Source organism: Brachycentrus maculatus, unplaced genomic scaffold (assembly GCF_059751285.1).
Source record: "Brachycentrus maculatus isolate JH-2025_06_01 unplaced genomic scaffold, ASM5975128v1 h1tg000186l, whole genome shotgun sequence".
NCBI lineage: Eukaryota > Metazoa > Arthropoda > Insecta > Trichoptera > Brachycentridae > Brachycentrus > Brachycentrus maculatus.
This window is the reverse complement of record NW_028280937.1, coordinates 1,475,259-1,495,000: the sequence shown is the minus strand read 5'-3', so window position 1 is coordinate 1,495,000 and position 19,742 is coordinate 1,475,259. Positions and strand designations below refer to the sequence as shown.

Below are 19,742 nucleotides of genomic sequence, written 5' to 3'. Positions count from 1 at the left end.
TTTGTAAACTGAGTTACTTATAGCATACAAACTGAGATCAGTATAATAACTATGCGAGTACCTCCATATTCATCAGCACGGTAATTACGGATATGATATGCCCGTTTTTCTGCATAGCCGGAATAACTCTGAAAATTAAAACAAGGTTTTTCATGTATATATATATATATATATATATATATATATATATATATATATATATATATATATATATATATATATATATATATATATATATATATATATATATATATATATATGTATATATATGTATATATATATATATATATATATATATATATATATATATATATATATATATATATATATATATTTATATATATATTTATATATTTATTTATATAAATATATATATAATAATAATAAAACCCTTATCCGCACCCCAATGGTGCATAGGGCACTGCGTCATATAAACGCAGTGTTATCTTGATCGTTCACACATGAAGGAAAGGTGATCAGCCCTCCGCTTCAGGTACCAGTCCAGGGTAATATTGAATAAATATTACAGTGAAAAAATCAGTCATATTTATTTTACCCCCCCTGGGAATCGAACCCGGGTCCTCCAGAACGGTAGCCGAGCGTGCTGACGCAGTGCCCTATGCACCATTGGGGTGCGGATAAGGGTTTTACTTTACTACTGAGTAAATGTAATGCAAATATCAATGAATAAACCATTAAAATAAAGATAGGTAATATGGAAATGTCATTAAACATCACATCGCCATCGGTTGTTGGCGATGACGCTGGTACTTTACTAGAGCATGCCATGATTTTACATCCAGTTCCCTTATGGGATGGGGGTTGGCTTGAGACGCAAACAAGGGGAGACTAACAGATGTTTCTTTGAATTTATGAACTTGTACATTGCCGTTCCTTTAGAGAAAAGTGGCGTTGATACCCCGTTTGATATTAGATTTGATTTATGCAGATAAAATGTATGATTTAGTGAGTGCTTGAGATATTTTTACTTACTAATTTGTACAGAGATATACCGGTTCTAGAATGAGACTCCCTTCTGCAATGATTCATGAGATCTACAATGTCTCGAATATCGTCACATCCTAAAACAATATACAAAAGCATGAACATAACTGACTAACCATCACGCCGCTTTCCGCAGAATAGAACGCCACACCACTCTGTCTTTGCAAACATTCTTCGCCTCTTCCACGTTCATCCATCTCCTCATACATTCCCGCGGACTACTTCGACTCCTAACCTGACCGCTTTTAAGTATTTGGCATACCAGATATTGCCAAGTTTTTCTCGGCCTACCTTTGCTCCTTTTTCCAATTACATTCGCCTCATAAATTTGTTTTATCGTTCTTTTCTCACTCATTTGTTCTACATGTCCAAACCATCTTAACACACCTTTCTTAATTTTATCGATAATGCTTGTCTCAGCTTTGCATTCCTTCCTTATTTCACTATTCGAACATCTATCGCACATCGTTTTGTTGCACATTCTTCTAAGAGATTGCATTTCGACTGCATTAAGTCTACTTTCATCCTTCTTTTGCCAACTCCATGTTTCACTTCCATACATTAGGGTCGGAACCAGGACTCCGTTGTGTACTCCCAGTTTAGCTTTCGCTGACAGGTTTTTGTTTGCTATAACCGATTTCAGTGCACCATTCACTTTGTTCCCAGCATTTTCACTCTCCTTTCTATGTCTTTATCAATCTTTCCATCCCTAGAAAACATACTACCCAAATATACGAAATCATTTACCTGTTCCAAAATCTCTCCATTTACCAATATTTTAAACTCAGATCTACATTCATCTCTTTCGAAAACCATAATTTTGGATTTGCTAACATTCATCAATAAATCATTTTCCTTGCACACATATACTTTTGTCACCAACGTTTGCAGGTCTTCTCTGCTATATGATAAAATCACCTTATTTTGCATTAAAAAAGCAATATCTTTTTCTCGAAAGTAAAATGTAGTAGATGTTATACTATATATAAAATGATATACATTAAACAAACTTTTAAAATAACTTGCCAGGTTAGCGTCATATTTTTTTTCAGGGTGAAGAGTCAAAGAAAGATTTCTTTTTAAATCATTCCGCCAAGGCAAGCCAGTATTGGTAATATTTTGGACTTTGATCTATAGAATACTTATTCAGTATTATGAGACAAAAATTAGAATTGTAAAATATGAAAAATTTAAAAAGTGGCCCTCAAAAATCTGGCGCGTAGATATTTGGGAAATATCTGGAAAAGTAAGGCACTTTTACTGAGGTCATATTTTCATTTTTTGGTGAGTAATAACCCCTTACAAGGAATACGTACGATGATGGGCCACCCAGTATATATTATTTATACACCCCTGGCAACATAAACAGCCGAGCGACTAATTAAGACAAAAAATCCAGTTTCGTGCTCAAAATAATTGAACCCTTTGTTTGAGTCATGGTTTTATTACTTCTAAGAACAATTCATAACTACCTATGAACCTGGGAAGTCCAAAATTTCTTCAGATAAACACCAATTTCGGTAGTGATGAGTCGTTTTATTGGAGTGTCCGTTTTTTATTCAAGCAAAATGTCTACTTAAACATTCCTTAGAAAAAAAATAGGTATTGTTGTGGAATCTAAAAAAACTTTTCTAATTATGATAAAGCAAGGCAAATACAGTGCGATGGATCAATTATGAGGAAATTTATGCTACAAATATATGCAATGATAATGCTGTGATACATTTTTGCCAAATTTTGAAGAAGTCGTCTAAAACAAATGTCTTAAAACACTTTTCTAGTTGAAAGAGATTTATTATTTGTCATAAATTCATATCTAAATTATATTTCAAGTGTTTACACTTCTTAACATTTATAAGTTATTTTATTTGAATACAAGTAAAAAAAATTAAATAAAAAATTGAGTTTTCTTTCGGCCTGGAATGCATTATTGTATTTTACATTGATTCGTATGGGAAAAAATGTTTCGCTTAACGAGTAAGATGCTGGAACAAATTAAACTCGTTATGAGAGGGGAACCTCTCATAACACAGACAGGAACAGTGGAAACTGTAAATGAATTTGTCAGCGCAAACCCTTGCGCTGACAAAACCGAGAGGGAGATTTTCACTAGAATTTATATTACTGTTTGTAATTTTTACTGATTTGTTTATTCAAACTCTTGAACCTTTCTCACTTTAAAAAAAAGAACATTGTTCAAATACCGAAACATCTAGAATGTCAGAATGAAAATAAAAATATTAAATAAAATAATAAAATTGAGTGTTGTATTCATTGACCTCAAGTTACTTGTCACATTATCACCTCATGGATTCTTATAAATAGACAATACAACTCGACATATATATATATATATTTATAAATATGTATCATACCTAGTCTCTTATATTGACAGTCCACTGATGTTATAACATAATACACTAGTATTATTCTTAAAACGTTCATTGCAAAATAAGAATTAAAGTTGTTAGCAGTAGGTAAGAGAAATGCACAATTACACTGTCAACTCAAATCGCATTCTATTTATAGAATGCATAAGGTGATAATGTGACAAGTAACTTGAGGTCAATGCATACAACACTCAATTTTATTATTTTTATCAAATGTTTTTATTTTCATTCTGATATTTCGATATTTGAACAATGCTCTAATTTTTTTTAAAGTGAGAAAGGTTTAAGAGTTTGAAGAAACAAGTGTGTAAAAATTAGAAACAGTAATTAAAATTCTAGTGAAAATCTCCCTCTCGGTACCCTTGCGCTGACAAATACATTCAATAGCAATCGGCTTACTAATGAACATACACTAATCAACTCTCGCTAACAAAAATAAACCACACATTGTTCAACATTCAAAAGGGGTGAAATGATATTAGGCTTAATTTATTAACATTCTTAAGAAAAACGAGAATGAAAGAAAATAAGAAAAACGTCCAACCTTCAGGCTGTATCCTAAATGATGTCTGTAAATGATTGAGTCATATACTTGGGATAAGTTCATTGTTTTCTAATTTTATTCTTCTTTTTAAGGATCTGTTTGTGCCTCCGCCTGTCGCTCTTGAGATGTTGACGGGAGTCAGCTGGGAAGCTATCTCTCCACTCTTTTGGATGGCTGCCAGGGGGTCTGCGTCCTTCAGGGTTTCCTTGATACGTGGAAGTCTGTTTTCTGACATTCTATTTAAATGCTCATTTCAGTATCGCCTCGTTGTCGTCCCCATCTCACGATATCTTCCGTCTTACATATGCTCCGGATATCCGGATCCGTGTAAGAAACACCTATATAGGTGTTTCTTACACGGTCTCGTAATGTATTTCCGGTTATCGATCGGAGAGTTTTCATCTCGGAGATTCCAAGTCGAGACTTTGTTCTAGAAGTATCTGCTCTTGCCTCAATGGCTATTGGTCAAACACATGTTTTGTATATCTTCATTTTACTATTCTCGTGTGTTTAGCCCTATCGACTCGTTAGGCGCCGCCACGGCGACACAATAAATATTAATTGCACTCATTAGGCGCCTCAGCGGCGCCATAAACAATAGGTACCTATTTTATTATTTACAACACCCTGGGGGACACTAACAGGTACTTTATTGTTAACATCCAGTTGTGTACGGTACCTGCTACTGATTGTTTGCATATTTTGCAGGTTTTAAGTTTTACACTAATAAATACGCATTATTTTATTTGAGTATTTTTTATGCGTCATAAAAATGCATCAAGAAGAAAGTAGTGAAGATGATTTTAGCTTTGATTATGATAGTGACAGTACTGGCCATATTTCAATACAATGTGATAGTAGTAATAGTGAAAGCGAATTTATCCGACAATTTCGACATAGTAGAAAAACACAAGCAGCAGTTCTGGTGCATCCCATCTACATACACAAGAGAAAGATGTACTAGACGAGGATTGGGTGGATATGGTCGAAGAAGACGACTTGTTGGAGACAAGAGAGTTTGATATTGGCTCACACGACACGAGTCCACGGATTCCTGAATCTATAACTGAACCTGTCCAATTTTTAAAATGATTTTTTACTGATGAACTAGCTAATGAAATTGTTAAGGAAACGAATGCGAGGACACAAATAGATGCCATGGAATTATCCTCACGTTCCATCTGGCAGAATTGGCGAGATGTAGAGATTCCAGCAAACCAAATATTGTATTCAAATATACAAAATCAATGGGTGGAGTTGATAGGGCTGATCAATATGCTTCTTCATATTGTTTTCTTAGAAAATCTCTAAAATGGTGGCGCAAACTTTTTTTTGGGGCCAGCAACTATTGAAACTATTGAAATGTCCTGGAAACCCGAGGATGCATTTGGGCGATTTTTTCGAAAAATATCATACTTTAAGAAATTACAAAAACTAAAATTTGCCTTTTTTTCTTACATAATTTATAATTTTCTGTTAGAAGTACATATTTGTAAAGAATAATGCAAAATTTGATTTCCTACCTTTCCAAAATATATATTTTTTTAATTTTCTACAAATACTTAAGTTTTTTCTCATATTTTTGCTTAAAAATCTCGAGTTGCGTAAAACCCATTTACATCTTTTTTACGAGTTCAAAGGGTTAATCCTCCATTCTATGTTTCTGAGGCATCCAGATACAGCAGGAGCCTTGTTGATTTGTTTTTGAGTCTCATCATAGAGATCACCGTAGCTACTAACGTCAACTCCTCTTGGAATATCTTTACTTAAATTCCATCACCTGTTCAACGGTTATTTACAACCAATTTGCATCTTACTGGACTCTTTGATATGGTCATGCTTTTAGTCTTGTCAATGGATATCATCATGTTGTACTTTGCGGATGAAACTCGAAAAGCATTCTTTGGAAGTGGTCTTCGTCTTCTATAATAACGGCATCGTCAGCGTAGCAGAGATTACTGATTCTTTGCCCGCCCGACTGGGCCTGGGCCCTGGTTCATGTTGGCAACCTCTTCTATCAATTCATCCATGATCAAATTGCAAAGAAATGGGCTGAGGCTATCTCCTCGCCTGATTCCGCCTGGAGTGGGAACTGAACTCGTGAGTTCGCCATCCACTTTATTCCTAGTGTAGCTGTTGGTGTTCAGACCTTTTATAAGTTTCACTATATTAGAAGGTAATTAATACAAGCTAATATTCATCGATGATTTTAATGATATTTTAATCTGACTTATGGAATGCTTTGGTAAGATCTACAAAGCAGAGGTAAGCTGTTTTATTGAACTCTATTGCTTTTTCAACTCTTTGTCCAACAACAAAGATGGTTAAGAATAAATTTTTAATATAAAAACTAAAGAAACTAAACAGCCAGCTTCCCGGGTTTCAGCAAATCGTCAAGGTCGATGTTTTAAATAATCCGCTTGCTAATCCGGATTAAATCCAGATTTGTTTATTTCATCGTAATTACTCGCTTTCCATTGCAAAAATAATTTTAGATTTTTTGTGAATGAATCCTACATGGTGTGGCTAGCGCTCAATGTGAATCGGTAGACTTATTATTAAACCTCCCATCCACACGGGAATATGTCGGTCGAGGAAATTGGTACCGACACGCTCCAGTGTTTGTGGGTATGACAAACATCGGTGCTAGAGGAGCTCAGCTCAAGGTTCGCCCTTCCAACACAAGTCAAGCTCAGAATGTGTCAGTAGTAGGAACATTGAATCTGTTCGCTCTAATACGTAACATCGCTCTCGGTCAGCATCTACAGTGGATATATCTAAGTTAAAGTTATTCTGAAATAGAAAAACTCAAATGTAGAAATAGAACGATTCTTTACTCATGCCTGTCGGCAAAATATAACTTTCACAAAAGGAAGATCAGATACATTGAAAAGAACCCGTTGATTTAGAAATCTCAAATTTAAAATAGATTAGTGTTGGACGGCTCCAACATTAATCTATTTTATGAACGATATAGGGATATAGAGGACTTTTTTCCATGTAATGCGGTGGAACGGCTGGCACCTTTTTTTATATACAGATACCACAGATAAATTTTTAAAATCAGAAGAAACAATATTTGCGCTTACGTAATTACAATCTATATTTATATAATTCTTCAAAATGGTATAATATGGTATTGTAATGAATATTTAAATAATAATTGAATTAATTTTTTTAGTAAAAAGCTTAACATGAAGCGAGTTCCGGGACCTTTTTCGTTTAAAAAAACGCCCTGGATATTTATAACCAAAATACTCTATATTATAATATTATAATAAAGAGTATTTTGTTATTGAACTTATTTTTTGAGTTTTTAAAAAAATAAATATATGGTTATCATTAAAAACAAAACAGAAAACTTTGTTTGTTTTTTATTAGTTTTTTAGTGACGCAAGTTAGCAAGAGTAAGTATGTGACCCCGAGTGTCCTGTTGCTGCTTATAGCAGCAATATCCTATCATCTTAGTTATTTCATGTACATTATCTAATGCCCTTCTAATATATTCCACTCCTCTATTAAATCTGAAGTATAGAAATGATCACCTTGCCCTTCATGTATGAATTATAACTATAATTTCCCCATTATGCCATCATTTGGGTGCAAACAGAGGTTGTAAAATGTCAGAATCACAAAACCCCGCTAAGTTAATATGATTTGTGTGGAAGCCGTTGTTTTTGTAGGCAGAAATCCATGGGGTGCGAAAAAATTTCAAATGGGACACATGTACATATAATTAAAATCAAAAATCATTTTTCCATTTTTCATTTTTGTTTTTGAGAGAACATTCCGGAAAAGTTTTACCTATTTTTTTCCATAAGTATCCATTCTATACGTATAGGTAGGATAATCGTGTTTTTCCGACAATAATCTGAATATTTACTTCCGTATGTGATGTGTATATACAGTGGCGAGCACTGAAATGTTACAAGACTGAAAATATCACTTTATTAAAAAAAATTGTTGTTGTGAATTATTGATAGATTTTTGGTCCAAATTATTATGAATGCTAATTAAAAGGAAGTACGCATGCAGAAGGGAGAGTTTGCAAAGTTGGGAGAGATTTATTTAGTTAATTGAAATGCATTATTCCTATATTTCTGAGTACATTTTCCAAGATGACTGCACCGTGTCACTGAACAAAAACTGTCAGTATTATTTTTATGAATGCTAATTAAAAGGAACTACGCATGCAGAAGGGAGAGTTTGCAAAGTTGGGAGAGATTTATTTAGTTAATTGAAATGCATTATTCCTATATTTCTGAGTACATTTTCCAAGATGACTGCACCGTGTCACTGAACAAAAACTGTCAGTATTATTTTTATGAATGCTAATTAAAAGGAACTACGCATGCAGAAGGGAGAGTTTGCAAAGTTGGGAGAGATTTATTTAGTTAATTGAAATGCATTATTCCTATATTTCTGAGTACATTTTCCAAGATGACTGCACCGTGACTGTCAGTATTATTTTTATGAATGCTAATTAAAAGGAACTACGCATGCAGAAGGGAGAGTTTGCAAAGTTGGGAGAGATTTATTTAGTTAATTGAAATGCATTATTCCTATATTTCTGAGTACATTTTCCAAGATGACTGCACCGTGTCACTGAACAAAAACTGTCAGTATTATTTTTATGAATGCTAATTAAAAGGAACTACACATGCAGAAGGGAGAGTTTGCAAAGTTGGGAGAGATTTATTTAGTTAATTGAAATGCATTATTCCTATATTTCTGATTACATTTTCCAAGATGACTGCACCGTGTCACTGAACAAAAACTGTAAGTATTATTTTTTCGGACACTGATATATAATTTTCAAAAAAAAAAACTTTTAAAATATTTTTGGTTAACCTTCCAGCGTGCGCGTCGTCATTAAATTTATGACAAATGCGCCTTATCGTTTCCTCCACTCTTACCACTTCATTGCAAGCGTCAAGCTCCGAGCTATTCCAGGGTCAGTGTCTCTCTAAACTACAACATAGTGTGCTAAGCAATTTTTGTTTTTCATTGAAATTTGGTAATTTTCTTTGAATGTAAATTTAAAAAAATTGCTCTTTAGTGTATTTTATATGGAAATAAACTAATTTTCCTATTATTTTTCATTTAAATAATTTACTTTACAGCTAAATGTATTTTTTTTATATTTATTTTTGACGTGTTTTAACAGGAAAACATGTCAGACCAACCGAAGAGAGGAGAAAACAATGGAAGAATTTTCAATTGAAAAAAATAAATTTACACGATGGTGAAAGACATAGCAGCAATTTCGTAACATTTATATAAAGAAAAGACAATTTACATACAGAAAACTTAATGACATAAAATTGATGACATGCGCCCCCGCTCGAAGAAAAATTTTCAACGCGCCCGCTGGAAGGTAAATAGATGAAAATTCATGGAATTCCAACACTGAATTGGCCCGGAAATAGTCCTGACCTGACCCCTATCGAGAACTTGCGGCATCAAATGGCAATCGAAATAAATAAACTGAAGCCTTCGTCAAAGGAAAACCTTAAAAACATCATTGAAAAAGCGTGGTTTTAAATTTTTTCCCAAGTCTTATACAAAATTTGATGAAATCCATGCCAAAATGTATTGAAGCAGTAATAAAAAAAGAGGAACAACAAAGAAGGTACTGATTCTGTTGGTGTTTGATAATTGTTAGTGTTATGTACGTATGTAATTTTACTTTGAATAAATATGTGGTTTTTAAAATTATATGAGCATTAATAATTTGGACTGAAAATCTATCAAGACAACAAAAAGTTTATTTTTAATTTTTAAAAAGTGATATTTTCAATCTGGAAACATTTCAGTGCTCGCCACTGCTCTCGATCGCTCAGTTTCTGCGAAGCATTCACTCATTAATTCGAGAACATTCCAAGTTTCAGGTTTCCTTATGGCTATGTACATACTTACATGTTCTGTTACCATAAAAATTCCAACCAATGGTTTAATAGTTAGCGGAACAAAACCAATAAGGATGAAGTTTAATGCAAAAACAAACCTGATCCATTAGTGGATCAAAATTACATTTCATTTGAAAAAACATTATACATATATACATACGGTTCCAAGAACTTTGATTCTCACCATATGTATAATTGTTTATATGTTAGTAATGATCTTCTTAAAGTGCCTCAATCTTTTGCACAATTTACTAAACTTATTGATGCTGTATGATCACTGTACAAAATATACACAATGAACAAATCACCCTGTCATTAAGACTATTTTATTTTAATTTCTGTGGAGCAGTGGTTTCTAAACTCAATAAGGATGTGAGCTACTTTCAGAAATTGAACTTGCCGGGTAGCTACCTATACAAATTCCCTCTTTATAGTTTTTTTATCATCAGCCCTTATTGTACCATACATAATATTTTTATATCGGTTCAAACAAATAAGAACATCAGATTAATCTTAACAGCAAACTTTTAAGCATTTTGTTGAAATTAAGCACAATTTTTATTTATTTTTGGAGTTCAATAATAAAATTTACTAGGAAAATTGAATATCCTATGCGAGCCAAGGAAAAAGCCTAGGCGAGCTACCTGTAGCTTGTCAGCTGCCGTGTGGCGATCACTGCTCTAAAGAATACACATTTCTGTATCTATATGTTGAGAGTTTTGCGAGAAAAACGTTTTTCCTAAACTTGTATGCGTTTTCACTGAGCGTGTATAGTGCTGCTAACGGCATCCTTTAGCCTGCTGTAAAGCTAAATAACGGTCAGCTGGTAGGATAGCAAGGTTCATTTGAAAAATACAACCTATCAAGAATCAACAAACCTATCCAGAATAAATGGAACCCGCAACGTCTGTTGCGAAGTCGAGCCTATTGGCTAGAACCCACTACGCCACGGTACCTGTTTTTGTAGACTTGTTGGTGTACTGATTTTTGACAAGTTTATTCATCTTGTTTCAAACAGAGGCGTGTATTTTTATTATCTTCTGGGAATAATGAATGAATTTATATCACTACGGGAAAAGTTGGATCGAAGCATATAAAAAAAGGTTTGTTCATCTGCAAATAACGATACACGTTGGATAATACATAGTTTTCTTTTTTATATTTGTATGATTAGGTTAGGTTAAGTAATAGCAAACGTCACTTTGCAACTTTACAGTTAGTCGTTACACCGACAGTACTGTGGCGCCACTTATGCCACTCCATAAACCGCCATAACCGCAAAAATATCAATGACCATTAGAGAAATGAGATAACTTTGGAGAATGCTGATATAATCATAAATGATTGAAGCGATGTTAGAATGAAATGTGAAGTGTGCAGTCAAAAGGCTAAAAGTCTAATTCGATGCACTTGCAGAGGAATGCGCAAAGAAATAGATCATAGCAGTATCATAACAGTCATAGGTGTTTTCTCGATGGATACTTACACGAAGGCAAGGTAATCACTCCTGCTCTTCTTGGGTAAATATTAAATAAAAGAGAGGAATATCACTACCTATTATTATTACTAATTATTAATTATCACCTCCCCTGGGAATCGAAACCGGGATCTCCAGCACGGTAGCTAAACTTGGTAGCCATTACACTACAGGGGCGGACAAATGTGGTGGCAGACAGTGAAATGCACACATATTTATTCAATATAACAAGAACAATAATTTATCAACATTTCATAAAAAAGGAAACATTCTTATATTTATTATTTATTGCAAAAAAAATCAATAATAGCTAAACCTGATTATTTTGAATAATTTGGGATTAATGGTCCGGATAATCGAGAAGAGAAAAAAAAATATTATGAATAATTTTTATTGAAGTATAAAATCATGTCTTCTTCTTTTACTCCACTCGATAAGGCACTGATAATGCTGATCATAGGGCACTGATCGCGTCCATGCAGTGTTATCTTCAGTGTTTATTACGCCAAGATGAGGTAAACAATTAAATAAATAGTCAGCTTGCATGTATGAGAAGCTGCATTAATGCAGATATTAGCAGGGTCAAGCACTATCATTTATTGTTGTAATATATGATAGGATTTTTGCTGATAACGATCACACATAACAACAATAACAGAAATCCTAAAAATTATTAAAACGAAAGTAACAATCTGCAATATTTTGAAGAAGAGAAATTTATAAAAATATAAATGGTAACAAACCCATAATAAATAATATGAATAAGACCAAAGCCTACCCCCTTTTGTCCACGTTCCGACTGATAAAAATAAAAGTAAACACAGCTCCTACCCCCTCTTCATCCTTCAACATACCGAGGACACAACTCTGAAATTTCAATTTAGCTTCACATACGGTGTTTGAAAATGATGTGGAATGAATTGAAGCAAGTGTCACAATGGATTTTAAGTAATAGAGGTATTTATCAAGTCGAATTTGAATTAAAATTGAATAGATATTACCCCAAAAAGTGACAGCCGAATCCATTAATGAGAGTAACAGTTAGTAATACTATTCCACATAATATCAGTAATTTCTTTAATTTTTTTATATAAAATCAAAACGTAATAGTAATACACCATTTTTGTCATCGCAAATTCTAAGTAGATAGCATGTTCCGTCTAGTGAAATCTCTTGTATTCTCCATTGCGCTGTATGGAGTGGAAACATGGACACTGAGGAAAAAGGAAAGACATATGTTGGATGTGTTTGAAATGTGGTGCTGGAGGAGGATGCTGCGCATTCCCTGGACTGCAAGACGCACAAACGTCTCCATTCTCCGCGAACTGTCAGTGACAGAAAGACTCTCCACGACTTGCAGGAAAAGGATTCTGTCCTACTTTGGGCATATCGCCAGAAAGAACGAGAAGAGTCTTGAAAAACTGGTAGTAACAGGTACAGTTGAAGGCAAGCGGGCAAGAGGACGGTCTCCAACAAGATGGACAGACCAAATAAAGGAATTAACCGGATCCTCGCTAAACGCTGCCATCAAGTTGGCCCAGGACAGGGAAGAATGGAGAGGACTTGTGCACCAAGTGCCTGACATTCCAGAAGACCACGACGCTCAGCATTGAGCAAGAAGATGAAGAAGAAGAAGCATGTTCAGACTTACCATGTTTTAGAGAGTACGGACCACGGGGTTAGTTGTTCAAGTGAATACTATGTCAATCATACTGACCTAAGTGGGAATTGAACTAAATATGTTGATATGTTTAACTTATCCACTTTTATAGGGTTTTACTGTGCATTAAATAAAATTCTAAGTAGATAGCATGTTCAGACTTACCATGTTTTAGAGAGTACGGACCACGGGGTTAGTTGTTCAAGTGAATACTATGTCAATCATACTGACCTAAGTGGGAATTGAACTAAATATGTTGATATGTTTAACTTATCCACTTTTATAGGGTTTTACTGTGCATTAAATAAAATTCTAAGTAGATAGCATGTTCAGACTTACCATGTTTTAGAGAGTACGGACCACGGGGTTAGTTGTTCAAGTGAATACTATGTCAATCATACTGACCTAAGTGGGAATTGAACTAAATATGTTGATATGTTTAACTTATCCACTTTTATAGGGTTTTACTGTGCATTAAATAAAATTCTAAGTAGATAGCATGTTCAGACTTACCATGTTTTAGAGAGTACGGACCACGGGGTTAGTTGTTCAAGTGAATACTATGTCAATCATACTGACCTAAGTGGGAATTGAACTAAATATGTTGATATGTTTAACTTATCCACTTTTATAGGGTTTTACTGTGCATTAAATAAAATTCTAAGTAGATAGCATGTTCAGACTTACCATGTTTTAGAGAGTACGGACCACGGGGTTAGTTGTTCAAGTGAATACTATGTCAATCATACTGACCTAAGTGGGAATTGAACTAAATATGTTGATATGTTTAACTTATCCACTTTTATAGGGTTTTACTGTGCATTAAATAAAATTCTAAGTAGATAGCATGTTCAGACTTACCATGTTTTAGAGAGTACGGACCACGGGGTTAGTTGTTCAAGTGAATACTATGTCAATCATACTGACCTAAGTGGGAATTGAACTAAATATGTTGATATGTTTAACTTATCCACTTTTATAGGGTTTTACTGTGCATTAAATAAAATTCTAAGTAGATAGCATGTTCAGACTTACCATGTTTTAGAGAGTACGGACCACGGGGTTAGTTGTTCAAGTGAATACTATGTCAATCATACTGACCTAAGTGGGAATTGAACTAAATATGTTGATATGTTTAACTTATCCACTTTTATAGGGTTTTACTGTGCATTAAATAAAATTCTAAGTAGATAGCATGTTCAGACTTACCATGTTTTAGAGAGTACGGACCACGGGGTTAGTTGTTCAAGTGAATACTATGTCAATCATACTGACCTAAGTGGGAATTGAACTAAATATGTTGATATGTTTAACTTATCCACTTTTATAGGGTTTTACTGTGCATTAAATAAAATTCTAAGTAGATAGCATGTTCAGACTTACCATGTTTTAGAGAGTACGGACCACGGGGTTAGTTGTTCAAGTGAATACTATGTCAATCATACTGACCTAAGTGGGAATTGAACTAAATATGTTGATATGTTTAACTTATCCACTTTTATAGGGTTTTACTGTGCATTAAATAAAATTCTAAGTAGATAGCATGTTCAGACTTACCATGTTTTAGAGAGTACGGACCACGGGGTTAGTTGTTCAAGTGAATACTATGTCAATCATACTGACCTAAGTGGGAATTGAACTAAATATGTTGATATGTTTAACTTATCCACTTTTATAGGGTTTTACTGTGCATTAAATAAAATTCTAAGTAGATAGCATGTTCAGACTTACCATGTTTTAGAGAGTACGGACCACGGGGTTAGTTGTTCAAGTGAATACTATGTCAATCATACTGACCTAAGTGGGAATTGAACTAAATATGTTGATATGTTTAACTTATCCACTTTTATAGGGTTTTACTGTGCATTAAATAAAATTCTAAGTAGATAGCATGTTCAGACTTACCATGTTTTAGAGAGTACGGACCACGGGGTTAGTTGTTCAAGTGAATACTATGTCAATCATACTGACCTAAGTGGGAATTGAACTAAATATGTTGATATGTTTAACTTATCCACTTTTATAGGGTTTTACTGTGCATTAAATAAAATTCTAAGTAGATAGCATGTTCAGACTTACCATGTTTTAGAGAGTACGGACCACGGGGTTAGTTGTTCAAGTGAATACTATGTCAATCATACTGACCTAAGTGGGAATTGAACTAAATATGTTGATATGTTTAACTTATCCACTTTTATAGGGTTTTACTGTGCATTAAATAAAATTCTAAGTAGATAGCATGTTCAGACTTACCATGTTTTAGAGAGTACGGACCACGGGGTTAGTTGTTCAAGTGAATACTATGTCAATCATACTGACCTAAGTGGGAATTGAACTAAATATGTTGATATGTTTAACTTATCCACTTTTATAGGGTTTTACTGTGCATTAAATAAAATTCTAAGTAGATAGCATGTTCAGACTTACCATGTTTTAGAGAGTACGGACCACGGGGTTAGTTGTTCAAGTGAATACTATGTCAATCATACTGACCTAAGTGGGAATTGAACTAAATATGTTGATATGTTTAACTTATCCACTTTTATAGGGTTTTACTGTGCATTAAATAAAATTCTAAGTAGATAGCATGTTCAGACTTACCATGTTTTAGAGAGTACGGACCACGGGGTTAGTTGTTCAAGTGAATACTATGTCAATCATACTGACCTAAGTGGGAATTGAACTAAATATGTTGATATGTTTAACTTATCCACTTTTATAGGGTTTTACTGTGCATTAAATAAAATTCTAAGTAGATAGCATGTTCAGACTTACCATGTTTTAGAGAGTACGGACCACGGGGTTAGTTGTTCAAGTGAATACTATGTCAATCATACTGACCTAAGTGGGAATTGAACTAAATATGTTGATATGTTTAACTTATCCACTTTTATAGGGTTTTACTGTGCATTAAATAAAATTCTAAGTAGATAGCATGTTCAGACTTACCATGTTTTAGAGAGTACGGACCACGGGGTTAGTTGTTCAAGTGAATACTATGTCAATCATACTGACCTAAGTGGGAATTGAACTAAATATGTTGATATGTTTAACTTATCCACTTTTATAGGGTTTTACTGTGCATTAAATAAAATTCTAAGTAGATAGCATGTTCAGACTTACCATGTTTTAGAGAGTACGGACCACGGGGTTAGTTGTTCAAGTGAATACTATGTCAATCATACTGACCTAAGTGGGAATTGAACTAAATATGTTGATATGTTTAACTTATCCACTTTTATAGGGTTTTACTGTGCATTAAATAAAATTCTAAGTAGATAGCATGTTCAGACTTACCATGTTTTAGAGAGTACGGACCACGGGGTTAGTTGTTCAAGTGAATACTATGTCAATCATACTGACCTAAGTGGGAATTGAACTAAATATGTTGATATGTTTAACTTATCCACTTTTATAGGGTTTTACTGTGCATTAAATAAAATTCTAAGTAGATAGCATGTTCAGACTTACCATGTTTTAGAGAGTACGGACCACGGGGTTAGTTGTTCAAGTGAATACTATGTCAATCATACTGACCTAAGTGGGAATTGAACTAAATATGTTGATATGTTTAACTTATCCACTTTTATAGGGTTTTACTGTGCATTAAATAAAATTCTAAGTAGATAGCATGTTCAGACTTACCATGTTTTAGAGAGTACGGACCACGGGGTTAGTTGTTCAAGTGAATACTAAATAGATATACGTATAGATCTCTGAATATGTTGATATGTTTAACTTATCCACTTTTTAGGGTTTTACTGGGCATTAAATAAAATTTAAAGTAGATAGCATGTTCAGACTTACACATGTTGTAATGAGAGTACGGACCACGGGGTTGTTGTACAGTGAATACTAAGTGAATACTATGTCAATCATACTGACCTAAGTGGGAATTGAACTAAATATGTTGATATGTTTAACTTATCCACTTTTATAGGGTTTTACTGTGCATTAAATAAAATTCTAAGTAGATAGCATGTTCAGACTTACCATGTTTTAGAGAGTACGGACCACGGGGTTAGTTGTTCAAGTGAATACTATGTCAATCATACTGACCTAAGTGGGAATTGAACTAAATATGTTGATATGTTTAACTTATCCACTTTTATAGGGTTTTACTGTGCATTAAATAAAATTCTAAGTAGATAGCATGTTCAGACTTACCATGTTTTAGAGAGTACGGACCACGGGGTTAGTTGTTCAAGTGAATACTATGTCAATCATACTGACCTAAGTGGGAATTGAACTAAATATGTTGATATGTTTAACTTATCCACTTTTATAGGGTTTTACTGTGCATTAAATAAAATTCTAAGTAGATAGCATGTTCAGACTTACCATGTTTTAGAGAGTACGGACCACGGGGTTAGTTGTTCAAGTGAATACTATGTCAATCATACTGACCTAAGTGGGAATTGAACTAAATATGTTGATATGTTTAACTTATCCACTTTTATAGGGTTTTACTGTGCATTAAATAAAATTCTAAGTAGATAGCATGTTCAGACTTACCATGTTTTAGAGAGTACGGACCACGGGGTTAGTTGTTCAAGTGAATACTATGTCAATCATACTGACCTAAGTGGGAATTGAACTAAATATGTTGATATGTTTAACTTATCCACTTTTATAGGGTTTTACTGTGCATTAAATAAAATTAGAAATTTAAAAAAAAAATACATAATGGAAAGATTTCCAACATTATTAAATGAAATCAAAAATTTACAAAATCTTTGTTTGATGTGTTCCGCTTAGGAGATATTTATAACAGATTTTATTGATAACTTCAGACCTCCATCTGTCTGAAGTTCATTGAGATGGGAATATGGAAATCTAAGTATTTACAGGGCTTACGATATGTCATCGGATAGTTTAAGAGAAAAGCAGCAGAAAGGAGAAAAATTGATGCCTTTGAAATGTGGTGTTGGAGGCGCATGCTCCGAATTCCATGGACAGCTAGACGCACCGATGAATTCATTCGCCAGGACCTACGCTTGGAAGGCTCGACTCTGGCCAACGTCTGTACCCGACGAATTCTCCAGTTCTTTTCACGTTGCGCGTGGCAACGAGGATAGCCTGGAACGACTAGTTGTGATGGGTAGCTTGGAGGGGAAGAGAGGGTGAGGAAGATCCCCCAGTGGTTGGAGCGCTACGTGCAGCGCAGGCAAGGGATAACCGGAGAAGAGGCATCGCTTCCACAATGGCCAATGGTTGGAGCGCTACGTGCAGCGCAGGCAAGGGATAACCGGAGAAGAGGCATCGCTTCCACAATGGTCACAACCCTCAGCAATGAGGAATAAGACGGAGAAGAAGAGTTTAAGAGATCACTTTTTATGATATGTAATACTCTATAAAGCCTGTCTGTGCCTACGAAGTTAAGTTTTCACTTAAAGTATCACAAAACTTCTATAAATTTGAGAGAATTACGAATGTTATATGTATAATGTATAAAGCGATCACTTAAACCAGCCAATGACCGGTCGTAAGCTCTCTAAATACCCAGACTTTTATATTCCAATCTTAATCAACTTGTTCATTTATGTTTTGATATCAATAAAATGAAGAAAAAAAGTTGTCCTAGCATATCTCTGAATAACAAAATTGCACATGTCGTCATTTTGCACTAGATGATTATTATTCGAGTGTTTGATAAAACTGGACCTTAACCATGCGAGTCCCGCAATGCAACTACAGTTTTATAGATAAAAATTTAAACATCAGTAATAAGAACAAAATAAATATAACAACCTTTGACAGTTTAATAAGAAAACTGAATAAAGCATTCACATAATACACTCCTAGATGAAATCATCCATTTATTTAAATAGCACTAAAGGTAACTACGTATTTAGGAGACCACTCTCGGCTAACGACTCTCACTTCTACATACACAAATTAACCAAACAAATCTTTTCATTCTACAAAATAACTTTGTTTTAAATCACTTTATATGTATCTTGAATACAATTTTGTAAATAAAATGAAATGTATGGCTTTTCCGCTCTGACCATAGGTGAGAATATAGATATTTAATTTACCACGGCAGTGTATAAAGTGATCACTAACATCTGCCAATAGCAGGCTCTAAACCCTGCAAATGCATATTTACATATTACTTTTGTATAAAAAGATACTCTACCTCTTTTGAGACACTTAATATGTATATCTTGATATTTATTTGAATGACCATTATTTAAAAAAATTCCGCTTATTGACTATCCCTGATTCCGTCATCTGCAACTGCTGAACAACAAAAAAACACGACATTCAAACGAACAAGCTCAGCTAACCGACATTATTAGTTTTTTTTTTCCAAGTTCGAATTAGTCTTGGGGAAAAAGCCGCTCGCTTCCGATCCGCCCAACATCATAATAAAGTTACAATAAGCTACATATGATTTTAAACAAAGTCATTTTGTAAGTTTTGTAAGTCATCCTGTAATCACTAAAACAATGTTCAAACATAATATCATTAGTAAAGACACCACACTGCAAATAATAAATCCACAAATACTAGAGACTACTAACTGTACTTGCAATGATATCGCTCATTGACGAGGACAAAGCCACAACTCAAACGTTGTTAGGTAGTCGTGTAACTATACTGTTTTAATAGATTTATATTATCCACTGACACTTCGTGATGGAATTGCATTTTTAATTTATTATTAGATTAAAACCAATATTTTTAGCTTTTCCACTTTTTTATTTGACCAGCGACCGGGTTTCGTCGTTACCGACATCATCAGACTGTC

At 34.0% G+C, this 19,742-nt stretch overlaps 1 protein-coding gene across 2 annotated transcripts in view; it reads right to left on the bottom strand.

The window, feature by feature from the left end:
- Positions 1 to 3,539, bottom strand: part of LOC148307894 (uncharacterized) — an 11,248-nt gene extending 7,709 nt beyond the window's left edge. Inside the window, exons 1-4 of one of the 2 annotated variants that reach the window (XM_088262712.1) lie at positions 3,381 to 3,532; positions 2,478 to 2,622; positions 994 to 1,082; positions 62 to 128 (exon numbers count right to left, since the gene is read on the bottom strand). In XM_088262712.1, the coding sequence (XP_088118838.1) occupies positions 62 to 128; positions 994 to 1,050 (124 nt within the window). In that variant the 5' untranslated portion in view covers positions 1,051 to 1,082; positions 2,478 to 2,622; positions 3,381 to 3,532. Of the gene's footprint in view, positions 1 to 61; positions 129 to 993; positions 1,083 to 2,477; positions 2,623 to 3,380 lie in introns of both variants that reach the window. The other variant, XM_088262711.1, reaches the window with a different exon arrangement.
- Positions 3,540 to 19,742: the final 16,203 nt, after the last annotated feature.